The 24,062-nt window shown below is 34.5% G+C and overlaps 2 protein-coding genes across 3 annotated transcripts; both read right to left on the reverse strand.

Moving 5' to 3' along the window:
* Window positions 1-656: 656 nt before the first annotated feature.
* Window positions 657-2,902, reverse strand: LOC147076848 (uncharacterized). Of its 2 annotated transcripts, none has more exons than XM_085940515.1 (4): window positions 2,736-2,902; window positions 2,159-2,276; window positions 1,927-2,070; window positions 657-1,691 (listed from the first exon to the last, which is right to left on the reverse strand). In XM_085940515.1, the coding sequence occupies exons 1-4, from the start codon at window positions 2,744-2,746 to the stop codon at window positions 1,644-1,646; spliced, it is 321 nt and encodes a 106-aa protein (XP_085796641.1). In that variant the 5' UTR covers window positions 2,747-2,902; the 3' UTR covers window positions 657-1,643. The 2 variants fall into 2 exon arrangements, with proteins under 2 accessions (XP_085796641.1, XP_085796642.1); XM_085940516.1 differs by having other exon boundaries at window positions 658-1,691; window positions 2,165-2,276; window positions 2,736-2,901.
* Window positions 2,903-3,954: 1,052 nt separating this feature from the next.
* Window positions 3,955-24,062, reverse strand: LOC147076849 (uncharacterized). Its single transcript, XM_085940505.1, has 4 exons — window positions 23,970-24,062; window positions 21,937-22,077; window positions 7,781-7,885; window positions 3,955-7,297 (listed from the first exon to the last, which is right to left on the reverse strand). Exons 1-4 carry the CDS (start codon window positions 24,051-24,053, stop codon window positions 6,137-6,139), a joined length of 1,491 nt encoding a protein of 496 aa, XP_085796631.1. The 5' UTR covers window positions 24,054-24,062; the 3' UTR covers window positions 3,955-6,136.

Genomic DNA, 24,062 nt, shown 5'->3' on the forward strand with positions numbered 1-24,062 from the left:
AAAATGAAACCCCTGGCATTAACAGGAATAAAATAATATTTCATCATAAACATCAGTCGGGGTCATTCCACTGCTAGATGAAAGCCTCTTCTAGCTCCTTCCACTATTTTCGGTCTCTAGTTCTTCGCTGCTACATACTTTTATTGTACTTCACGTGAACAAAGAGATCAACTAAGTGAAGTGTCAATCAACAAAAGTGGCATTTGTGCACAATGTTAATGAATTTTCCAAAACATTAAGTGTGATAATATAATATACAAGGATGAATAAGGCGTGGGCGAGGGCCAAGGTCCATTTTATGATTCCTCTATTGATGTACCTATTTTTATTAAGAAAAATGTTTGCCGTAGAATGGGGTGAATACTGAATAGACCCTTTTTAAAATTTCTATTTTTCTGCTACACATTATTCGGACAAACATGAATGACTTAAAACCTGTTTCTATGGACATAATCATACTCTAAAATATTTTTCAACTACCATTTATTATCAAACAGCCAATTTTGTGTGATGTCTCTTTCTATCCAGCGTTGGGGTGATTATAGACATGGCGGGTGGATAGAATCGAATAATGGTAATTTCCTAATGTTAAAAATGTAATTAAGTACCTACTGTACATTACAAATTTATGAAGGTACATTTAAGTATGTAAATCAAAATCAAAAATATAAATTTAAATGTTATACAACACAGTATCATGTAAGTATTTAAAAAAACATATACTTACATAAACATCTATTTATCCAAGAATTATTTGATACTTGAATCTGTATTTTATTTACCATATTCGATGGATGTATGTGGTGTATTTTGTAAAATATTTGGTATGTATTTATTATTTAACTAAGCGTATTTAATTTGCTACGTGACCTGTAGCTCTTTTATAATCACAAATTATTGTTGAATGTTCCGAAAATGAGTTTATGTGCCGAAACAGCTGTCAAGGTAAATGACTCAGTTAAAGTAGAATTAACAAAAATAACTATATTTCAAAACCATTATAATCCATCTACCATGTAAACACCATTTCAAGTAATAAAGAAATAAAAAGTCACCTAATTAAATAATATTATACTAGAAAAAATATACTATCTATATACCCACTTAATTTTCATTTAAAGTTGTAAAACGCCCGGTTACTAAATAGAGGAAGGACAGAGTCTTCTGGCACGACCGAATCACATTGGAACGGTGTTATTGTCATTTGAAAGTAACAATACTGACACCTAAATGAGTCGCCTGCACTGCCAGAATCATCTGAACCCTGTCTACCTATCTATATACAATTTATTGTTATTTTTTTTCATATTTGTCCATTTTATTACAATATCGTGTTACTTTTAAAGCTCATTGTAATTCTAATAATTATATAAATATTTTTCTTGTATTCTGTGCAAAAATGATTATTAAAACTTTCTTAACCTAAACCAAGTATTTTTTATTGAATGATCCTGCAAAAATATTCAAGTACAGTTAAGTGACATATTTTGTTTCGGTGTATAAGCCATAAATAAATATACATAAATTATATTTAATATATACATGTATACTGTATGTATAGCCACGGTTGGTCTTGCACTTGTTGCTGTAGCTATGCGATCTGGTGTGGTCCATTATCCAAAAACACTCAATCACATCCCTGGTCAAACAGCGGGCAGCCGTGTAGTGAGTCTGGCTGGCCTATGGTGGCACTAGAATGATTTCAATATACACAGTCTGTTAATTTGAATATGTTTTCGACTGAAAGTTGTAAAAATATTAGAAATCAGGATTTAAATAATTAAAAAACTGTTTCATTAAATATCATATTCATACCTATGCAAAATTTTGATTCCTTTGAAGTACCTATACAAAATACGGATGAATATAAACCAAACAAAAATATTTGTTACTGGTACTGCCATAGTAAAGTAAAGTTTAACATACTTCCCTAATAGAACAAAATTCCCAATTCTTGTCGTTCTGTAGATGTTTCATTTCAGTTTTTACCAACGATCCATTAAATATGAATTGGTCATAAACACTCAAAGGAAATCTGGCACTCACTGCCAGAATGTCCATGTCAGATACCTGCATAAAAATAAATGTCATGTTATGATATTATACGTAATGAATATGAATGTATCAGAAACAACATAGATTTTATTACGAATTTTACATTTACAGAAAATTTCCTGCGCTCATTTTTGAAAGTCTCCAAGTATGACGGGTATATTCGCACATGGGTGCAGTTAATGCACCCAATGATTTTCGGGAAACCTGCCCTTTCTTGAAGTCTGAAATTAAAAAATATTTTTACCGACACAAAATAATATTCCCGTTAAATTCTTATTGAGTAGGTAATTTACTTGTTGTGTCTATGCGCAGTTACTCTAGTTACATGACATGTACATTGTAATATTGTATAAATTGATCAGAGGGTATCAACACAACACTAAAGACTGTCAGCGCTGTATGGCGACTGTATGTAAGTATTACTAAGCACTGCTATTATAGCATCGGACACGTTTCCTATGCATCTGCTTACTGATGCCTGGCTCATTGCGCAGAAGACTTGGCCTACCCGTTTTTGGTACGCTCCCTCTGCGTAGAAACGCAAAATAGTCAAAACCTACAATTCAAATAACGGAGACATGTTATTTCAATAGCATATTACCTTCAAATCCTGTTAACCCTTCATGGTAAATGCTTATTTATAATATGTGCAGTTATGAAACTGAGTAAATCTATCTTACCTATGAGCCATGGCAATCTTGCCCTGTCATAAAGTAAGGTTATATTAAATGTCGATGTAATTTGTCGCACGCCATCTCATTATATCTTCAGCGTGTAATAAGCATTCAGAAGACGTGTACATTTTGTCAACACACAACTGTCACTTTGACATTCGTATATGTATTTAGTCTATGGCTGCATCCAATGCTGCCACCTTGTTTCAGATAATTAAAATACACTTTACGCAAAGTGGGTAAAAGTTGTAGCAATTCTGAAAGCGCTATAGTGTACGTATATTTTTCATATTTAATTCATAAAAATTATAGAATATTTGGCGTAAAATATTAATATTATTTACAATTTTTAAATCTGGCGCGTAAATAAAATTATTTAGTCTATGGCTGCGTCGCTGACGCTTTGGTGTGGGGCCAAGCGCGAAATTCGCATCAAATCCAAGCGGTAGCGACAGCGACAGCGAGGGCGTTGCGAATTCGCTGCGAATATTCGCTTTGGTTTGGGGGAGGCTTTAAGCGTATATGGCACTATGTCAGTGGCTTAAATCAAACACGATTTTGAACCTAAATAATAATTGTGCGGAGATCATGTGGAGGTATTCCAGTGAATTATTTTTAAATATATAACTAATCTGCCATTGGTGATTCCAATTGGGAGGACAATAACTCTATTCAACCAAATCGCTTCAGATGTTGATATTATATTATTCCACCTACGTGAGGATTACTGTAGGTGGATTTTTATAAAAATCCTTAAGTAGTCCTCTTAATTTATTAGGTGTTCTTCTATATTGTAAGTATCTACTTTATAATTTTTTTACTTCCCGTTTACTCTACAGGTCTGGCATGGTGTGAGGCGCGAGTGTTGGCGATGGACTGAGGGAAGTGGCGTGAACTTGTGCTTGCCCTATGCAACAATGCTGGGGCGTGAGGATTATTCCTCTTTTTTTAACTGTTTTAATACAATTTTTTGTTTTTCGTAAATGTCACGCTATGAACGTCTGATATTGATAATTTGTCAACTCCACTAAGTATATAATATATATCAAGAAAATGCATAGGAATGATGGAAATCTTTTATTAATTGTTATTGCCTAAATATTTAAAAAAAAATCCTGAGAAGGGTAATACTTTACTGTGGTTCGTTTGGATGTGAGGGCTTCACACACTGATTAATTTTGAGCCATGACAAAACCATGTTTTTAATTTTTTTTTTATTATATAAGGGGATATTAAAATAAAAGCCATGGATATTTTTACAATTATTAATGAATATTTAAAAGTGATGAAAAAACAGTGCAATTATAATGATAGGCAGATATATATTTTTATAGAAAATGATTTTCACAACATGTGTTTTTACAACAACTTTACCGAAAATACCAATTAAAAGACATTATTTCAAAATATAAAAAAATTGATAGGGATATATTTAATATGTATACTGTTCACTTCTACTTATTAAGACATAATTTGTGTTAAATATAATTATTTACTTTTAAATACATGCAACAATATAATCAGTTAATGTGGGTTAATAATTTATTTCCTTCCAATCTAAATAATTCATCATTATCATCATCATCAGCCTGAATCTATCCACTGCTGGATGAAGGCCTCTTCAAGCTGCTTCCACTTCTCTCGGTCCAGTGCATTGCGTTGCCATGTTCATCCGCAGAACTTTATCATTTCATCGATCCAGCGGCATCTAGGTCTACCTTGCGGACGTTTTGTACTTCTTTTATACCACTGGATGACTAGATTTGTCCAACGATTGTCTCTTATTCGAACTATATATCCAGCCCGTCTCCATTTAAGGCTTTTAATAAACTCTATTACATTGCAAACCCTTGTCTGCTTGCTTATCTACTCAGTCCTCTTTTTGTCCTTTCGCGTTATGCCCAGCATGCACCTTTTTTAAGTTTCTTGATCTCTCTTTTACTAAGGGTCCATGTTTCACACGCATATGTGATCACGGGAAGCACACACTCGTTGAACACTTTGCGCTTTAGGCACAGTGGAAAGTCACTTTTGAAGACATTATCCAGGCGGCCAAAAGCACTCCAGCCTAGCATTACTCTGCGAACAATTTCATCAAATATACATCCATCTATAGACACTTGTTGTCCCAAATAGATGTAGCTTTTCACCTGTTCGAGCTGAGTGCCGTTGATGACGATCTCTTTTTGGCCTGCAAAGCAGTTGAACATGACTTTCGTCTTTGTTACATTTATTTTCAAACCTTATTTGTTGCTTACTTCAGCGAGTTCCTGCATTCTGCTTTGGAGGTCTTCTGAGTCTTGCGAGAAAATTACTATGTCATCGACAAAGCGCATATTACTCAGGTATTCTAAACTAAATAATTAAGCAGTGTTAATAAGCCTATCATAATAATATTAATATAGAGTTTAAATTAGTTTGTTTATTTTTCTATTGTTAATTATCGATTAATAATTGGGCTTCTAAGTGAATTACTAAGAATATAATTGTTATAAATTAAAAACCTTATTTCGCCGAATTGGTTTTCTTAAAAAAAACTAACATAAAAAATTTTCAACACACGACTAAAGCAACTTCTTGTTTTCGCCGAGATCTTGTTGTGAACATCGCTTAATAATTTATTCATATTGAAAGTAACTTTGACAATTTTCTACCTATAATACATACGGGCTGTTTCATTCTTAGACGCTCGTGTACTGACCGTAAACAGCCGAACACAACCGAACATCAAAAGGTTCACGTTTATGTTGTCAATACATTTTTGTTTCACTACTTCATCCGTGTTTTACATGTCTGAAATATACAATTATTGCCGAAAGATCGCCGATGACAAACCATACTGTGCTATTATAAAATCATCTTCTTCTTCTTCTTCTTTGGCCATATCCGCCCTTTAATTGGGGCATATGGACACCACGCGGCGCCTCCAAGAATCTCTGTCGCTCGCCAGTCTTCTTGCTTCGTTCCAGGTCAGACCAGCATCCCGTAGTTCCACCATATACACTCTGTAGATAGTATTTAGCGGCCTTCCAGGACGCCGGAATCCGGCCGGCTTGAAACGGGAAGCCAGGTTGAGGTTCTCTTCTTGCATCCAAAGCACGTGGCCGAGCCAGATCCAACGTCGCCTCTTCACTTTCAGCGTGATGAGAGACTGCTTTGTGCGTTCTCTTATCTCCTAGCTGCTCCTAAAGAGATTCTACCGCACACCCAGTATTCGTCGCAAACTCAGTCGTCGAAGCTCAGTATACGGTATAAAATCATTTTAGGCATTTGTCAGTGCAAATAGTATCACTACATTCATACGTTTGGTGACTATGTTCATGTTAATCACGTTCCTTACTAAATCATTTCCATTAAACTGTAAAATTTATTACAATATGTACAATAAAAATACATTTAAATGACCTTCAACGATTATGCAACACTTTATGTTTCTTTAAACTAGTGGATTGACTACATCTGTAGTCACATAAATCACATTTGAAAGGTTTTTCTCCAGTATGACACATTATATGTAACTTTAAATAACTAAATTTTACTGCTCTGTAATCACAATAATCACATTTGAAGGGCTTTTCACCAGTGTGAATCATTTTATGAGTCTTTAAATTACCGGAAACATTACATGTATACTCACATATATCGCATTTAAAAGGCTTTTCACCACTATGTACCATTTTATGAGACTTTAAGTTACTAGAAGTTGCACTTTTGTAATCACACAGATCACATTTAAAAGGCTTTTCACCACTATGAAAAAGTTTATGAGTCTTTAAACTAGTGGAAACTGTACTTTTGTAATCACATAAATCACATCTGAAAAACTTTTCACCACTATGAATTAGTTTATGTCTTTTTAACATACTAATCACAGTGCATTTATAATCACACAAATCACAAATGAAAGGTTTCTCACCACTGTGCATCATTTTATGTTCCTTGAATCTACTTTTTACAGTACATTTGTAATCACACTCATCGCATTTGAATGGCTTTACGCCGCTATGAACCATGTAATGTAATTTCAACTTATGGGATTCTCTACATTTGTAATCACATAAGTTGCATTGAAATGGTTTCTCACCACTATGGATCATTTTATGTCTTTCCAAGCTAGCGATGCGTTTGCATTTGTAATTACATAAGGTACATTTAAAAGGTTTTTCAAGTTTTGTCGATAAAGTGTCTGTTATTTTAAAGTTGCCATCATTGAAAACGGATTTCTGTATTTCACATTTATTGTTAAAATTCCCATATGAAGTAACATCATGAAACTTCTTGTGGTCGTATAGTTTGCGTACAGATGGGAAAACAGCAAAGCACACGCCGCATACAAAATTATTTTTATAAAATGAGCCTCTTTGCAACACCAGAGAGACTTCTTTATCCGTCGCGAAAGCAATTTCTTTTTTGATATCATCATGCATCTCGATGTCAGGTTGGGTGTGCTGAAGTTGATTTGATTTAATTTTGACGGCGATTTTTTGAGATATTTCTACGAATAATTTATTTTGTTGAATGCCATTTGAATCAGTTTCTCTTTCGTATTTCAAAAGTAGTGGCATTTCCTGAAAATCAAAAGAAATATAACATAAAATACAAAACTGTTAAAAATCAAAAGAATACTAAACAAAATATTTTACCCACTATATTAATTTAAACGTGTATATCCAATGTGACCTAATCACCACGGTTGATATCACAGTAAACAAGGCAAACCACAAGTCGGTATGGGACAATTCGATTCGTACTGGATACCCTCCGTTAATACTATAATACTCACGGCTCTCGTGGTGCTGTGCGTAAAGCGCTGGCCTTCCACCCAAAAGTTTTGGGTTCGATTCCCAGCGAGGACACACTATTTATGTGTTTTTCTCAAAGCATGGGTGTTAGTGATTGTTTAAAATTACTAACAACCACCTTATACAAAAAATCAAGGACATTGTTATTAATAATTCCAGAAAAAAAAACTAAAACACAAAATTACAGAGAATTAATGCATAAAAATCATAAAGTACAACGTGTCTAGAGTCAAGAACCAAATTATATACCTGTTTAACTGGACTGTATTCTGTATAAGAACATCCAGGTAGCGGGTCTTCATAGGTTAATGGACGCATTGTGCTTTGAACAAACTCGGAATTGAAGTAAGCTCGCTGAAAAACAATTACAATTATTGTTATATAAATGAGGAAAGAAAATTAAATATATATCATATTATCATCAGCCAAGGTCGATCCAATGCTGGAAGAAGGCCCCCTTTTAGTTTACTTTACTCTTTTCAATCCCTAGTTCTTCGCTGCCACGTACATCCACCGAACATTATAAGTTCTTCTATCCAGCGGGTTTTAGAGCTTCCCGTTACAGACAATTAGTGCCCCTTGGAAATGACTTTATATCGGTATTTCAGCGGTCAGTTATCCAGCCCGTTGGTATAATTAATGAAAGGTTCGAATCCTGGGTCTGACTAATACACATATTGTTTTTCAATTTGTGTATGAGTCAGAGTACGGACCTAAAAGGTTTAGTAAGTGGCTGACATTCAATTTTCGTAAAAACAAAGAATCTGTTAATACAAACCTCCACTCTGTGGAGGCCCATATGATTTTATTAGGATCGGAGATGGTCGGGAAACTAATAAAACGTTAGGTGGAATTACCAGTACAACACATATAAATCTGAGGACAAATACTACGTAGGTATTTGTAAACATCAGTATCTCTGCTATATTTTACCTTTACCTATTTAAACGTTTACGTGTTCGTACATATTAACATATTTTTGCTATAAAATAGTAATATTTTAAAGACATTTTTTTATCTATATTTATTGGTAGATACTTCTGTTTTTTTCATATATTATAAATAGTATTCAATAGGAAATACCGAAAAACTGGTATTTTAATTCGGTATTGCAATCCCTAGATGCCACTGACTTCCACATTATTACTATATATAGTTTCTCGTCGCTTCAATCGCGGAATAAAACACTCTTCACACACATTACCCATAGCTAGACACTCCGCACTTAAAATTTAATGCATGGACTGTGGCGGTTGCATCAAGTGGTTATCGAATTCACGTGGCTTAACGATCATTATTATTAGGATTAGTTCGTTTGTATCGTCTGCGCTGTCCTGTGTTTTAAACACAACATCCGGGTCACGATCCTCATGTCAAGTCACAACGAAGTAATATTCCATTTACCTAAAGAATATGTATTTTTTCCGCTTCTGAAGGAGGGTCCGAACCAGAAAAAACATCGCTTGTGTGCGCGCTTGAATTTAGTCTACGGTTATAAAGGGTAGGTTTCTTTTACTCCCACAACTTATTTGATCATGGTTTGATCTATGGTAAAACGGCTATTGTCACGCCTGTCAAATACTCCACGACCCTGGTGTACCTTATATGAGGTTCGCTATAATCTTTTTTTTCCATTTACTCATTAAATTTAATACAATAAATGGTTTTAAAACGCGAATGACAAAAATTGTTTATCCCTACCCTGGAAGATCTATTCAGGTGATTTTTAGGAACAAGAAAGAGTATGTTCTGCAGATGACGTTGTTGTCTTTAGAAACAGCTCAGAAAACCTTGATATTAGAATGTAGGAGCTTGAGCTAAATCAGGTTTAAAAATAAATGTGTCGTAAACAAAAATAATGATAAACTGCTTTGCTGACCAGAAGGGATCATTCTACATGAATATCATTCAAATCGAACGGTTTAAGACTTATGTCTATCTCGGATAATGAATGTCATTGACTGTAATATACAACGAAATTGCTTGCAGAACTATCCTAGCATAGAGTGCATTTCGTAGCCTGAATAGTATCTTCAAAATTGATCTCCCCTTATGTCTCAAGCGTGAAGTATCCAACCAATGTGTGCTACCATCGCTCACATCTAAATGTGAAACACAGACTCTTAATGTATGAGAAATCCAAAAAAATCGATTCGCGCAACGCGGCATGGAAATGTGCATGTTGGGCATAACACGTAAAGATGACCAATAAAACCGATGGATAAGGACGCAGGCAAGACTATGGGATGTGTAATAGGTATGCAGATGAAAAGGCAATGAACAAGCCATGTCGCTCGGCAAGTGAACAACCACTGGACAAATGCCGTCATACAGTGGTACCCAAGGGGCACTATACCGTCGGTCCCTATTAAAAAAGTCAGATCTGCAAAATGCAATTTTTCAGTACGAGCAATCAAAGATGTTTCATCAAATATCCTTTATGACCTATTACTTGCCATAATGAATAAAAATACGGGTTAAAGAAACTTTTCTAAACGTTTATAAAAACATCCGTCTGTCCGGTGAACATAGCAGCAACTGTCAGATTCGACGCATCTTGCTCACCCACGCCCAGCCAACAATGTCGGTTGGTAAGAACCGACATTGTTATTCGGACACTCTCGGTAGATCCGTCATTTTTAACTTGAGTATCTCGAAATTTTTCTAACAAACAAAAGAAACTGTGATGGTGGTATAAATGTTTCAAGTGTTTAAACAACTTTTACGTAATAATCCGAAAATGACAAAATTTCAGATCAGACTTTTTTAATAGGGACCGACAATACAACCATCTAAAACCTGCTGAATAAACGAACTAATAGGGTTCAGTACATCTACGTGTCAGCAAAAAAAACTAGTGAAAGAGTGGAAGGAGCTATGGGGAGATCATCATCCAGCAGTGTATGATGATGGTAATACATACAAACGCAATTTGACTGTAATTGCATTTATTTCTACTGTCGTAATCTAAACACACATAAGCATTTTTCTCTGTTATGAGGCAATTATTGTAAAATGTATTGTCTGAATATTTAAAATCAAAGAAATTTCACTTGAGTCATTTTTCTGCACTGTGGCACATTTTATGTTTATTCAAACTGCTTAATTGTTTACACTTGTAATCACATAATTCGCACTCAAAAGAAGTTTCCTCACTATGAACCATTTTATGTTTCTTTAAATAACTTGATCTTTTGCATTTAAAATCGCATAATTTGCACTCGAAAGGTGTACTTTTACTATGAATAGTCTGATGAGTTTTTAACACTCCCGTTGCCATGAAGGACTCGCACTTTATTTAGGCCCTTAAATCATGGATACCCCATTTATTATTATATACAGAAAAATCTACTTTTAGCTATTTGTAGATAAAATGCTTATGCGTAAAAATAAAAATGCACAAGTAGTTTAATTGAATGTTTTCTATATAAAATTAATCAATTTCCAAAGTCTGATCGATATTTTGATAAGACAGTGATAGGGCTATGTAAAAAGATATACGTTAGAGAAACCCACATAATAATTTTGCAAAGTGAGACACTATTATAAAATGTTATTTGTTAGAACAGCAAGAACAATTTATGTGTTTGTTCAATATAATTATATGACTGATGCGCTCATATAAAACATCCCATAATATAACGAACCTTGAAGTTTAAAATGTTCACTGCATCTGACGATAATATGCTAAAATAACCCTTAATGTAATGTTATTAGTGTTCATTTTATCATGTTAACTTTGCTTTATATGGCGTTTATTCCCAAACACTTACCGGAAATTCCCGGTATCTCGGGCAGGTCATAAAAACCTTTTTACCCAGATTTAGAAGAATACAAACCCTTATTTACAAGGTCTGTAAAGTTTACATCAGTTTGTGGAACATGTGCATTTGAAAATATACCTACCTCGAGTGACCTGCACAAAAACGCACAGCAAGCGGTCGGTTTGCCTTTGTGCCTATGAGTACTTGCATATTCTACCTCTATAATAAATTATATTGTAGTTATAAATTACTAATAATAACTTATGCCCGAAAAGAATATTTAGTCAGGACATGCATTTCAAATACAACTAGATATTCTTTTGTTTATGAAGTATGTAGGTATACAATAGTCGCAGAAAGTATTTTCAATAGTATACACGACTTTCTCGTGGTACGAAACACTATGATTTCTTTCAGTTGGTTACGTCTAATGAATAATTGCTTACTGATATTTATTTTTATCTTTTTTATTTTATACAAAATAATATTAGTGAGTAGGTACATGTCTAAATAATTAATTATATTGAAACTGTTGCATTTACATGTAAATATAATACTATAACATTAACTCCATGTTATTATGTCCCTGAAATCTGTGAATTTTAGTTAAGTAGGACTAATACATTTAAGATTACCTACTAATTATTAATTTTGCTTTTAATGTCATAAGTACCAAATAATATTATTTTATTATAAAAATGTTATCATATTCAATCTGATGTAGGTATAAATATAATATAATATTAGTTCTCTGCACCCCATGTCTGTAAAATCAATTCATTTATGTTGGTATACCATTTTGGACATAGTCCGTACATAATGGTATTGACTAAATTTAATGTAAATTGCAAAAAATACCTCTATCACATGTATAAAATGTTTTTATGTATTTTGTATATATTATGTAGGTAATGTTATTCTTAATATTTTGCATTTCAGAAAGTGAGTATTTTTCTTAGAAATATAATAGTAGGTAGTTTTATTATTTCGGTTGTTTTATATTATAATATAAAGTTATGAGTCACCATTTAAATTTTAATTAGATAATATTATCTAAATATATTCATTTGTAGTTTGTATAATATGTTATGCTTAGAAAATTAAGTTAAAACGTAGTACAATGAAATAGGCGTAATGGAAAAACCACAGATTTAAAAAAACCCGCAATTTAACTGTACCTCCACAGTGGTGTGGCATTCAGTACAATTTTTGAAGTAAGGGGTCTTTCACACCGTTATCTTCTACCTAAGTAAATCTAATGATTGTTTTATTATATGTAGGTAAGTATAATGTTTAGTATCTACAAAAATACACAAGTATTAAATTAGGGTTCCTATCAAATACATCAGTGATTTCTAAACGTAATGTTATTACGTCTCCTTTTTAAAAAAAATCGAAACTTGGCGCCTCCCCCCTCTATTGCATTAAATAATTCAGACACCTTTTTAAATAGTCAAAAATGTAGGCACTAATACAAAAATGAAGAAAACTTAAATATATAAATAATAAACAAGGTTTTACAACTTATATTATATTTATTCATTTTTTAATTAATTTGTTTTTCATGCGATTGATGTGTAAAAAAGATTTTGCGAAAAGCGAGCCCCTAGGCCAGGATATTTGTCGGGCCCACCTACCTATATCTGAGGTTAAGGGCAGTGTGGTACTATAATGTAGTGTTTCCTAAATTATACACATACACGGGAGTTATCATTACATATATCAATCATGATATAGGTATCACATCAAACGTACAACTACCTACATATTTAATATATCATAGTTTTGAAATCAAATGATTTTTTTTACTATTAGAGTAAATTTGTGAAATAAATAATCTTAGCAAACTATCAAAGCGCTCAGTAAATAGATTTTTGTTTGCTTCAATATATCTGGCGCAAAATCATTTAAAAGTGGAAACATGACGATTTTTTTTTTAAATTTTGATTTCCAAAGCTCCATTTTTTTATGTATGCCTTCACTTTGTCTTTTTAAATCAGTCAATGCATTAGTGGTCCTTGCATTGATTTATTCACTTTTTTTTTAATTTTAATTAAATAGACAAGTTTAACAACAGTTATCATTCGTAAACAAATTTGCCTCAAATTTCAATATTATGATTTGATCCTTGTATATCATTTTTTCACGAGATTGCCAGCACACTCAACAATAGTATAGAAGTGAGGTATTAAAAAATTAGTCTACATATTATCTTCAGACAGGTTTACAAACAACGTTTTTAAGGACTGTTTTTATGTAGTTTATAACTAGCGGCAGTTTCATAAACTTTATTTGCAAACTGTAATCATGACGTGGCTTTATTTGTGTAAAACTTTTCGTGCCTCCCTTCGCAACACTGCGCACCTACCAGTTTGGCAATATATAATATGTATGAAAGTACATTTTTATGGAGATACAATATATTTATTTTAACATAGACTAGAAAATCTCTTGTTATGAAATTCTCGAAAGGTGGGTATATTATAGACTTACTACGTGCGTATAGATACACATAGCGTAGTGATTTAATTTGTATAATGTGTAATTATTTCAGCATAATAAACATAACATTAAATAATTTTAGTGGAAACTATAAGATTGGATTATTTTTGTTTTTAATTATTCTTATATAAATATTTAACGTGTTTTGAAATCCGATTTTTAGGAATACTTAATTACATGATACAATAAGATCAGTGTTTTCAAATTATATAATAGGTGAGATACCCGGCTTCGCACAGGGTTGCTTAGTGGATACATTTACCTTAGATATTTAAAAAATAATAATGAAATTATCTTTTTAATAATAAAATATCTGTGTAATACAATATGACAATATGAAAGTAATTCTAATAGGAGAAAAGGTCAAACAAAAGAACAGTAAATTAAAATCGAATCCAAAATATGCAAACGTTATTAATAGTATTAATATGTAGTAAAAAATTCAAAATTGGATGGAACAAACAAACAACAAGCTTTGTATTTTATTTAATACTAACCATCCCAGGTGTGCGAACAACAACTGAGAAAAATTTCATCGCAATCTGATGAATGTTATAAGAACGCATACGAATAGAAGAAGAAGAAGAAGATAATTGTACTAATTTAGAAACCTTCGCGGGTGTTGGCACAATTACCGACGAAAGTTTTTTTGAAATCGTATGAATGGAATAGGAACGCATACAAATAGAAGAAGAGGAAAAATATTGTTGTACTAATTCAGAAACCTTCGTAGGTGTGGGCACAACAATTGACGAACGTTTTATTGCAATCGGACGAATGATATAGGAATCATACGAATAAAAGAATATAGAATAAAAACGATGAAGAAGAAGAAGACGGTTGAACTAACTCAGAAACCTTTGCATGTGTTAGCACAACAACTGACGAAGGTTTATCGCAATCCGATGAATGGTATAGGAACCATATGAATAAAAGAAGATATAATGAAGAAGAAGAGATAGTTTTTCTAATTCAGAAATCTTTGCGGGCATGCGCACAACAACTGATCAAAATTTCATCGCAATCGGATGAATGGTATAAGAACGCATACGAATAGAAGAGGAAGAAAATGGTTGTACTAATTCAGAAACCTTTGCAGGTGTTACCACAACAACTGACAATGGTTTCATCGCCATCCGATAAATGGTATAGGAACCATGCGAATAAAAGAAGATATAACGAAGAAGATGGTTTTTCTAATTCAGTAAACTTCGTGGGCATGCGCACAACAACTGATCAAAATTTCATCGCAAATGGATGAATGGTATAAGAACGCATACGAATAGAAGAAGATAGAATAGAAGAAAAGGTTGAAGAAAATTGTTGTACTAATTCAGAAACCTTCGCAGGTGTGGGCACAACAACTGACGAAAGTTTCATTGCAATCGGACGAATGGTATAGGAATCATACGAATAAAAGAATATAGAATGAAGACGGCGAAGAAGAAGAAGATGGTTGTACTAATTCAGAAACCTTTGCGGGTGTTGCCACAACAACTGGCGAAGGTTTCATCGCAATCCGATGAATGGTATAGGAACCATATGAATAAAAGAAGGTATAATGAAGAAGTAGAAGATAGTTTTTCTAATTTAGAAACCTTTGCGGGTGTGCACACATCTTCTTCTTCTTCGATGGCACTACAGCTCAAGTCGAGCCCTGGCCTCCTCCACCGCTGTCCTCCAGCCGGAACGGTCCTCCGCACGTCTTTTCCAGTTCCTGATTTTTAGTATCTGGTTGGCATCTTTTGTAACCCCATCGTGTGCGTGGCTTTCCCACTGGCCTTTTCCCTCCTGGGTTTCCTTCGAGGATCTTCTTCGGTATCCGCGACTCAGGCATGCGCGGACATGGCCTGCCCAGCTTAGCCTCTGGAGTTTTATGAAGTTGGAGAGTTTTGAATCTTGGTATAAGCGGTATAGTTCCGTGTTGTACCTAATTCTCTACTCCCCATCATCATTCATGGGTCCGTATATCCGCCTAAGGATCTTTCTCTCAAAGCAATCCACCATTTCAGCTGCTTTCACATTTAGCGTCCATGACTCGCACCCGTAGTGCACACATCAATTCACCAAAATTTCATCGCAATCGGATGAATGGTATAGGAACGCATAGGTCAGACAGACAGACAGACTTTCATTTTTATGTATAAGATATAGTCTATAATCTGCGCGCAAGTGCAAGCAATAAGATGACAAAGTCTTATCGCAATCGGATGAACGGTATGGCAGCGCATAAAATACGAACAAACAAACTAACAAATATTGATTTTTATATTATAGATTATAATCAGAGAATCAATATTGCAAAATTATAAGTATTTTTTTTATATACTAGGTTATACTTGGGAAATTATCTAAAAGTAGGTAAGATATATCTATAGTCTTAGAGGTATAGACTTAATACGTGCGTATAAGTTCAAGTAGCGTAGTGATTTATATTTATTAATGTGTATTATTTCAGCATAAGAAACATGATATTAAAATATATTTAGTGGAAACTATACGATCAATCGGAGTATTTTTCTTGATTAATTGTTCTTATGTAAGTATATTATTTTAATGTGTTTTAAAATACGATTTTTAAAAATACTTAATAACATGATACAATAAGATCACAGTGTTTTAAAATTATATAGGGAATCGATATTGCAAAATTATAACTATTATTTTATGTGGTGAACGTGATAACGCAAGTCCACACAGATGTTATCCTACCTAATAACATCCCTCGTTCGCTTCGGATGAATTAGCCACCCCCACTCTCCGTGAAATGGCAGCGTATGTTGGTTGTTCCATTTAAAACAGACCGAGACACGCCGTGGCTTAGATATGACGTACTTTTATCGATGTCCGATATTATACACGATTATAAGATAATGGCATGTAATATACACAGAATAAAATGTTAAACGATGACTAAACAGTATTTAAAAACATACTTTACCTTTTGAAGCAATCAATTAGCTTTTAAAATGCCTTAAAATGCCAAATTTCTATCGGGACACTGAGTGGACGGCATGGGAACGGGCGTAATTTTTTTACCATGGTAAGGGAAAGGTTAAATTACTTAAACGATTGCACTTGTAGTCACACAAATTGCACTCAAACGAGTTTTTACCGCTATGAATCATTTCATGGCGTTTTAATTGACTTGATTGTTTGCATTTAAAATCGCAAATACTACATGTATAGGGAGTTTCTCCACTGTGAATCCTTTTATGTGATTTTAAATTACCGGATTCAATACATTTGTAATCACAAAAATTACACTTCAAAGGTTTTTCCCCGCTGTGAACCATTTTATGTTTTGATAAGCTTCCTGAAAATTTACATTTGTAATTACACAAATCGTACTTAAATGGATTTTCTTTGCTATGAACTAATGAGTGTTTTTTTAATCTACCGGATTCTCTACATTTGCAACTACATAGTTTACATTCAAAAGTTTTTTTCTCACTATGAACCATTTGATGTCTCTGCAAGCTATAGTTTTGCCTGCATTTTTAATCGCATAATTTACAGTTAAATGGTTTTTCGCCAGTGTGAATCATTTTGTGTATGTTCAATTTGTAAGTATCTGTCGTTCTGTATTTGCAAACATTACAAACAAATCGTTTACCGTCGTAGTTATCTTTGTCTACACGACATAAAAACGCGTCATGTGAAATTTTGTGTTGCTTCAAAACATGTTTAGCTGGGAAATGGTCAAAGCATACGGCACATACAAAATTCTTGTCATAAAATAAACCCGTATTTAACTTGAGACAGATTTCTTTTTCGAGTATCAGAGATATTTCATTTTTAACGCCATGTTTTTGAAATTTAATTTCATTATCCTTCTTATGCTGATATTGGAGCAATTCTTTGTTTTTATTGATTTGATACTTTTATGCTCATCATCTGAGGCTGCTACTCTTTTGTCTTTCATAATTAGTGGAATCTTCCGAAAACCACAATAAATATCACAGTCAGGCAGTGGCGAAAGGTGGAGGAAGGCTGTAAAGACCCGACATAAATACTCTACAGTAAACTTTGTCAGTCATAAGAATTTATTATTATTGAACTAAAACTACAATGTGTTGAAAGTATCTGTTAGTTAAAAATCAATTGTGAAAACCAAGCAATAATAATCAAAAAATACTCGTCTATCTATAAAATATGTAAAAGAATGCCAGTAAGCCATACATAAATTTAGATATTTTATAGATAGAATAATATGTTTTATCTACTATGGTTTCGTGAGGCGGGACTTAATAAATTTAAAAAAAAAACTAACTAACAACGTGTGTAATACATATTAATTTATTCTTAATTCAACGAAAACAAAAATAAGTATGAATGAAAAAATGTGCACTATTTTGTCGAATCGCTCATAACATACCAAAAGTATTAATTATGGTTTGATTTAGGGAAGGTTAGATTAATTTTGAAAAACTAACCAACACCAACTGTAAATTGTAGTCTTAGTTCGATAAAAACAAATATGTATGACTGACAAAGTTTAATGTGAACTATTAATGTCGGATCTTAACAGCCCTCCTCCACCCTTCGCCACTGCTAGACGATTATTTAAACGCCACCTTTTTAAGAATTGAAAAATTAATTGACTATTAACGCATTTACATAATAACTTGATTATTTTATATTCTACAAAAATAATATATTTTGTCAACGATATCTGTCGTATATACCTATAGGAATATGTTATAAATTGACTTCTACGGTATTGACACTAATACGTAGCAGAAACCACCACAATCATACAAAGGCTTCAAATAATTTTATAAATCGCACGCATATAACACATACAGACAATTACACACATATTGCAAAAACACATACACATAAGGCCTGAACAAAAACGATGCATACGTGCGAGTGAGAAAGTATTCGGCAACCTCTGCTACACGCGCTAGAGTAAGATAAAGGGTTTACAGATGTGGGAGATGGTTGCTACGGTATCGCCGGCAAATTTTACTTTATTGCTTAACTAAGCGTCGATAACCGTGTTGCTAAAATTATATTTTAATTCCGAGCGTCTAGTGCGAGTACTTTGGGCGAGCACTAGCGAAATGGTCTATGGTCTCAAACATTTGTGTACGAATGCGTTCGCTCGCCCACAAACCAAACGCACGACACGCAGCTTCATTTAGCAGTGCAACGGGTGGCGTCTAGATGTATCTATAGTCTAAACATACACACAATTTCAAAACCAGTGCTATAATATCACGCAACCTGAAGCCTTTTGTATAAAGCCTAGCAGGCCCTTAGTTTTGGATATGGATATATGTAGTGATAAAAAATTAGGGTAAATTTCAAAACCCGCTAAAATTGTTGGGTGTGCTTTTCAAATACCCTTAAAATGGATAAGCCAAAATACTCTTTATAATTTACGAATTAATTAATAAATACATAAAGTTCACAGATTTAATAGATATGAGTTTTTCTCATTTTTATCAAAACTACCTAAAATCGTTTTCCTCATTTTTCTCAGCACTACCTAAAACCGTTTTTGGGGAGTTTTGAAACTAAGCGCTTTATTTATCACTTTGTGTATTCAGGCAGTTAATTATTACGCGAAGTTAACCGTCAAACCTGTTATCTTTAACGCGGCCTTTCATTACCGTGCTAACTGTTTTAGAGCGAGATAGAATACGTGAATTACATATTGAAAATTGAAATGCGATTATTTTAATATATAATTACTACATGCGTCTCAGTGTGAAAAATTGTAGGTTATGTTCAATTATCACTTGACATCGCAATTACATAAACATTCGCTTCGGGTAGGAAAGCCACACACGAATTTGACCGAACTTTAAAAAAGGGGCATATCTCACAACACATACGTACGAAATCTTTTAGATTACCGCCTTGTTTATGGAAATATTTCTGTGTTAATTTTGAATAATAAAAATAACGGAAACATGATACCGTGCTATTAAGGCTATACTTCAGTTGAGGCATGGTCTAAAAAGATTGTGGCTAGGCGATGCGCGGATTGTGCAAATGACACGTGCTGAACGAAATATAATTTTTCATAAAAATCCAACATGCGTCCATTTAATGTTATGTTTATTGTTATATTACTAATAATAATAGTATATTCATTGACATGTTTTCTTTTTTAAGTACATACGTAAAGTTTTTTAGTCTTTTTTACACGATTTAAGAATATTTTCATCCGACGCCATGACAAAATAAATCGACGTGCGCACACTTCGACTGTCGGTCTCCGATTGGCGAGTCCAGGCGACGAGTGAGAAATTTCGTCGCACCTACTGTTGAAAATTATTTGCCGTTTCACTCAATAACTCTGCTGTTATAATTGACTTATCCAGCTAAAAATTCATTACGCGTTGTCACATCCAAGAGTGTTGATCGAATTCACGTGAGTAATTATTAAAATCGTTTTTGTTGTCTTTTAATAATTCGCTCCATGCCTTTAGCGAGTTTCTCGAGTGATCGACAGGCCGCGCATAGAAATTTCGCGAGTTACCTCGTCGGACTTTAAACTCAAATTACTAGCCACTGTCGATTGATTTGCATAATCTAAAAAATTAAACACTCGGTGCCATCTGTGTGAATAATAAATAAATACTAAGCGACAAATTATCGGTATTACAGTGATTTTAGTAAAGCTTCGATCTACATTCAACGTGTGTCGTTAAAAATCTGCGGCCTGTCAGATACTTCATAGTAATATCGTGATGCATAGAAAATGTTAATTAATATGCAGGGACGGAATATTAAAACCAATATTGGATACCCGCGATGGACAATTTGCTTGCATATCGTAGAAAGCCTGAGAGGACTGAGACCAACCAGTGACGTCCGTAGACAAAATGCCGCCCCTGGGCAGCGCCATAATGCCGCCACATTTTTGAAAAAAATATTTTTTATCAACCATGTTCGTGTCGTTTCTGGTCACCAAGGACGTCGAAGGGAAACGGAAGTAAACTAGACATCACGAACCCGACAAAAAAAATACAGCCCTGTTACACGTTTTATGTTAATTAATGCATTTTGTTTCCAACCAGTGAGCTGATTTTTTTGAATGAAAGATATTTTCGTTATTTAGTACTCAGTTTCCGACCATGTCCGATCCTAATAGGATCATATGGGCCTCCACAGAGTAGAGGTTTGTATTAACAGATTTTGTTTTTTTATGAGATATGGATGTCACCCACTTGCTCAACCTATTAGGTCCATACCCTGACTCACACACAAATTGAAAAATAATATGTACTTGCCAGACCCAGGATTCGAACCTGGGACCCATGGCGTGATAGTCCAACGCTTATGCCGCGCGGCCACCGTGGGTGTCACTCAGTTTAGGTAGCTATTTCTATATATCGCTCATGAGAAAACAATACCTCGTATGCCACAAAACACGAGATGAAGAAAACTCTTTCTAGTCACTATCAAGGCATAAAAATTCTTCATTTTTTGTATCACTATTAAGATTAATAGTAGAATACGAAAAATACGTCATAAATTTGATGGAATCATAGAGAATATAGATATTTTGTCATCTCATCCACAAAAAGTGTCATGTGGCATACGAGGTATTGCTTTCTCATAATCGTATTGCATTACCAAAAGATTCTCCTCGATTTGCCGCCATTCGAGTAAATGCCGCCCCCAAGCGACGCTCAATCTGCCTACCCCCACCGGACGTCACCGAGACCAACCTATTTATAGGCTTTTCAATAGCCAAATCATGTGCCACAGATATTTTCTCATGGGTATCTTCCTGACGAAGAGTATTATGTACCTAATATTTTATTTACTTAAATAATTTGGTTTTTTCTGTTTCTGGAGATGGGTCCGGAGTCTGGACCGAACTAACTACTACAACTAAACAATTTAAGCATGGACCTTGCGCAGAAGCACACCCCCTTTTGTGCGCATAGAGTAAGGATGGATAACTAGTGCATTCCTGACCTCGGACATGTTTACGTCGGTACGTGTTTGTAAGTCTGTTTTACACGATTTGTGCCGTGTAATACGGGCTGTTCTCTTCTTACTCGCTCCAATACTAGCCGAAAACAGCCGAACCCAACCGAACATCAAAAAGTTTACGTGTATGTTGTCAGACTATAATTAAAACATACTTATATAAAAAAATAATGATTGTACCTGATTAAGTGAACCACGATCAGAAGAACATCCAGGTTGAGAATGATCATAGCTTATTGGATACATTGTGCTTTCAAAATCCTCGCGTTTGACATCATCTGGTTGAAAATCATTTTCAGATTTTATATTTAGGAGAGGGATCTGTAAAAAAAATGTTAAATTAAATATTAGACCTTTTATCTACCTCTATGTAGATCTCCACGTATGGCTGCGAGACGTGGACCCTCAACACGAGAGATGTCCAAAGGCTAAGAGTCGCACAGCGAGGCATGGAGAGGTGTATGTTGGTCATCACACGAAAGGACCGTAAGAGAAACGAATGGGTTAGGAAGCAGACAGGAGTACGCGATGTCATAGACGTTGCCAAACAGCTGAAATGGAGATGGGCGGGGCACATTGCTCGGCGAAAGGACGGCCGCTGGACAAATGCCGTCATCCAATGGTACTCAAGGGGCACGAAACGGCCACAGGGTCGCCCTAAAAGCCGCTGGATTGACGAACTGATAAAGTTCGGCGGAAATACGTGGCAGCGAACGACACAGGACCGAGAGAGTTGGAAGAAGCTTGGGGAGGCCTTCATCCAGCAGTGGATTGACCCCGGCTGATTATGATGTAGATGTGTGCGGGTATTATGTGTTTGCATGTTTCAATTCTAATCAACCAGGTTACAATGAAAATTAATGGCAACTGGCTTACCCTACTGGGTGTGGTATAACAGTCTAAATATTTAGAGTGTGGAAAATATGGGATACACTTAAACACGTGTTAAACAATATGCTATTTTCAATTGTTAATAATATGCATTTTATTTTGTCACGTTAATGGTACGTGCTTTCAATCTTTTGGAACAGTCGACGCGGTTTTTTACTCGGGTTTTATGGCAGTCAGGCCATAAACTATCCTGCTTAAGAGCTCTGGTCCATGGCGATGGCTTTTACATTATTCTATTAATTTATTATCAAAACATTGCAGAAATGCCTTCACGACGTGTTTCATACTAAAATTTCGTAAGGATCATGCTCGTTATATTAACATTTTAATCTGATAACAAGTGCATACTTATAAGAGATGTACGATGTAATAATAGCGCCTGTACACGTGTATGGATTTACTGACAGCAAAAGTGCGTATTTTAAACTATCGTGACAATAACTGTTTACACGTAAAAGTGCTGACTGTCTCTCCAATCTCATTCTTCAAGAGTAAGCGAGACACGGTGTTGTCATTTCATGGTAAGTACTATTTGACAGGTCGTAAAAATCGGGTAACCCACAGCCATCTTTAGATTAATAAAGCCTGATCATAACTTTTACACAAGCAACAAGTGGTCCACTGCTATACTATTTATTGATAACGTACTTGCAAGCAGAGTTTAGTATTCTATAATGACTGGAGAGTATAAATATGTTATTAGTTATTGTCGTTTAGAATCGACTGTCACATTGACAAACGTCCTAGTGTATTATGATATTATTATACACAGAATAAGTTTACTTACGTTGATCGTCACTTCAAATTATTAATAACACATAACCACTAAATCAGATGAACTCCAAGGTCTCCAAGATACTTTAAAATTATCTGAAAGAAATCTGAAACTAAGAATACTCCGAAAAGTGAACACGACAGACGCGTCAGTATGAGCATTCTAAGACAATGACAGGAATGATAGGTCATCCATAGACAACGGGAGGGGCGAAAAGTAGGACCAGTCGTGTAATGTATCGGCTTCCTTCTTCAGTGGGCAATGGGTTACCTCAAAATGAGTCACTTCGCGCGTGTTGTTCGTTTTTGCGCCGGCAAGTTCACCACTATCGTTCTACTGCGCAGGCGCAGATCGAAAAAACTAAACTGTCACATGAAAATTCAGAAAAACATTTTTTATTCATGCATCCAATCTTGCAACTGTGGGATAATACATGTTTACACGTACATTGTCTTGTTATGGCCGCGATAGTACGTACTGTCAGCAGTAAATCCATGCACGTGTAAACGGGGTATAAAACTCGGGTAATAAGACATGAAAAACTAACCTCAAAATCGCGGCTGGTATCGTCGACAACCTCTTGCTTTATGTCAACGTCTGGCCTATTTGTGGTTGCATTTGACAAATGCATATTTTCTGT

Source organism: Rhyacophila brunnea, unplaced genomic scaffold (genome assembly GCF_057557595.1).
Source record: "Rhyacophila brunnea isolate RB1 unplaced genomic scaffold, BYU_Rbru_1.0 scaffold_13, whole genome shotgun sequence".
NCBI lineage: Eukaryota > Metazoa > Arthropoda > Insecta > Trichoptera > Rhyacophilidae > Rhyacophila > Rhyacophila brunnea.

What these genes read in the sequence shown, in the direction of transcription:
- LOC147076848 (XM_085940515.1), bottom strand. An exon ending in GCAGGAAATTTTCTGTAAAT is followed by an intron (nt 2,071 to 2,158) that starts GTAAAATTCGTA and finishes ATTTTTATGCAG; the next exon opens with GTATCTGACATGGACATTCT. An exon ending in AATTTTGTTCTATTAGGGAA is followed by an intron (nt 1,692 to 1,926) that starts GTATGTTAAACT and finishes AAATCATTCTAG; the next exon opens with TGCCACCATAGGCCAGCCAG.
- LOC147076849 (XM_085940505.1), bottom strand. Translation starts at nt 24,053, where the DNA reads ATGCATTTGTCAAATGCAACCACAAATAGGCCAGACGTTGACATAAAG. An exon ending in ATACCAGCCGCGATTTTGAG is followed by an intron (nt 22,078 to 23,969) that starts GTTAGTTTTTCA and finishes TTTTTTTTACAG; the next exon opens with ATCCCTCTCCTAAATATAAA. An exon ending in ATCGTGGTTCACTTAATCAG is followed by an intron (nt 7,886 to 21,936) that starts GTACAATCATTA and finishes ATTGTTTTTCAG; the next exon opens with CGAGCTTACTTCAATTCCGA.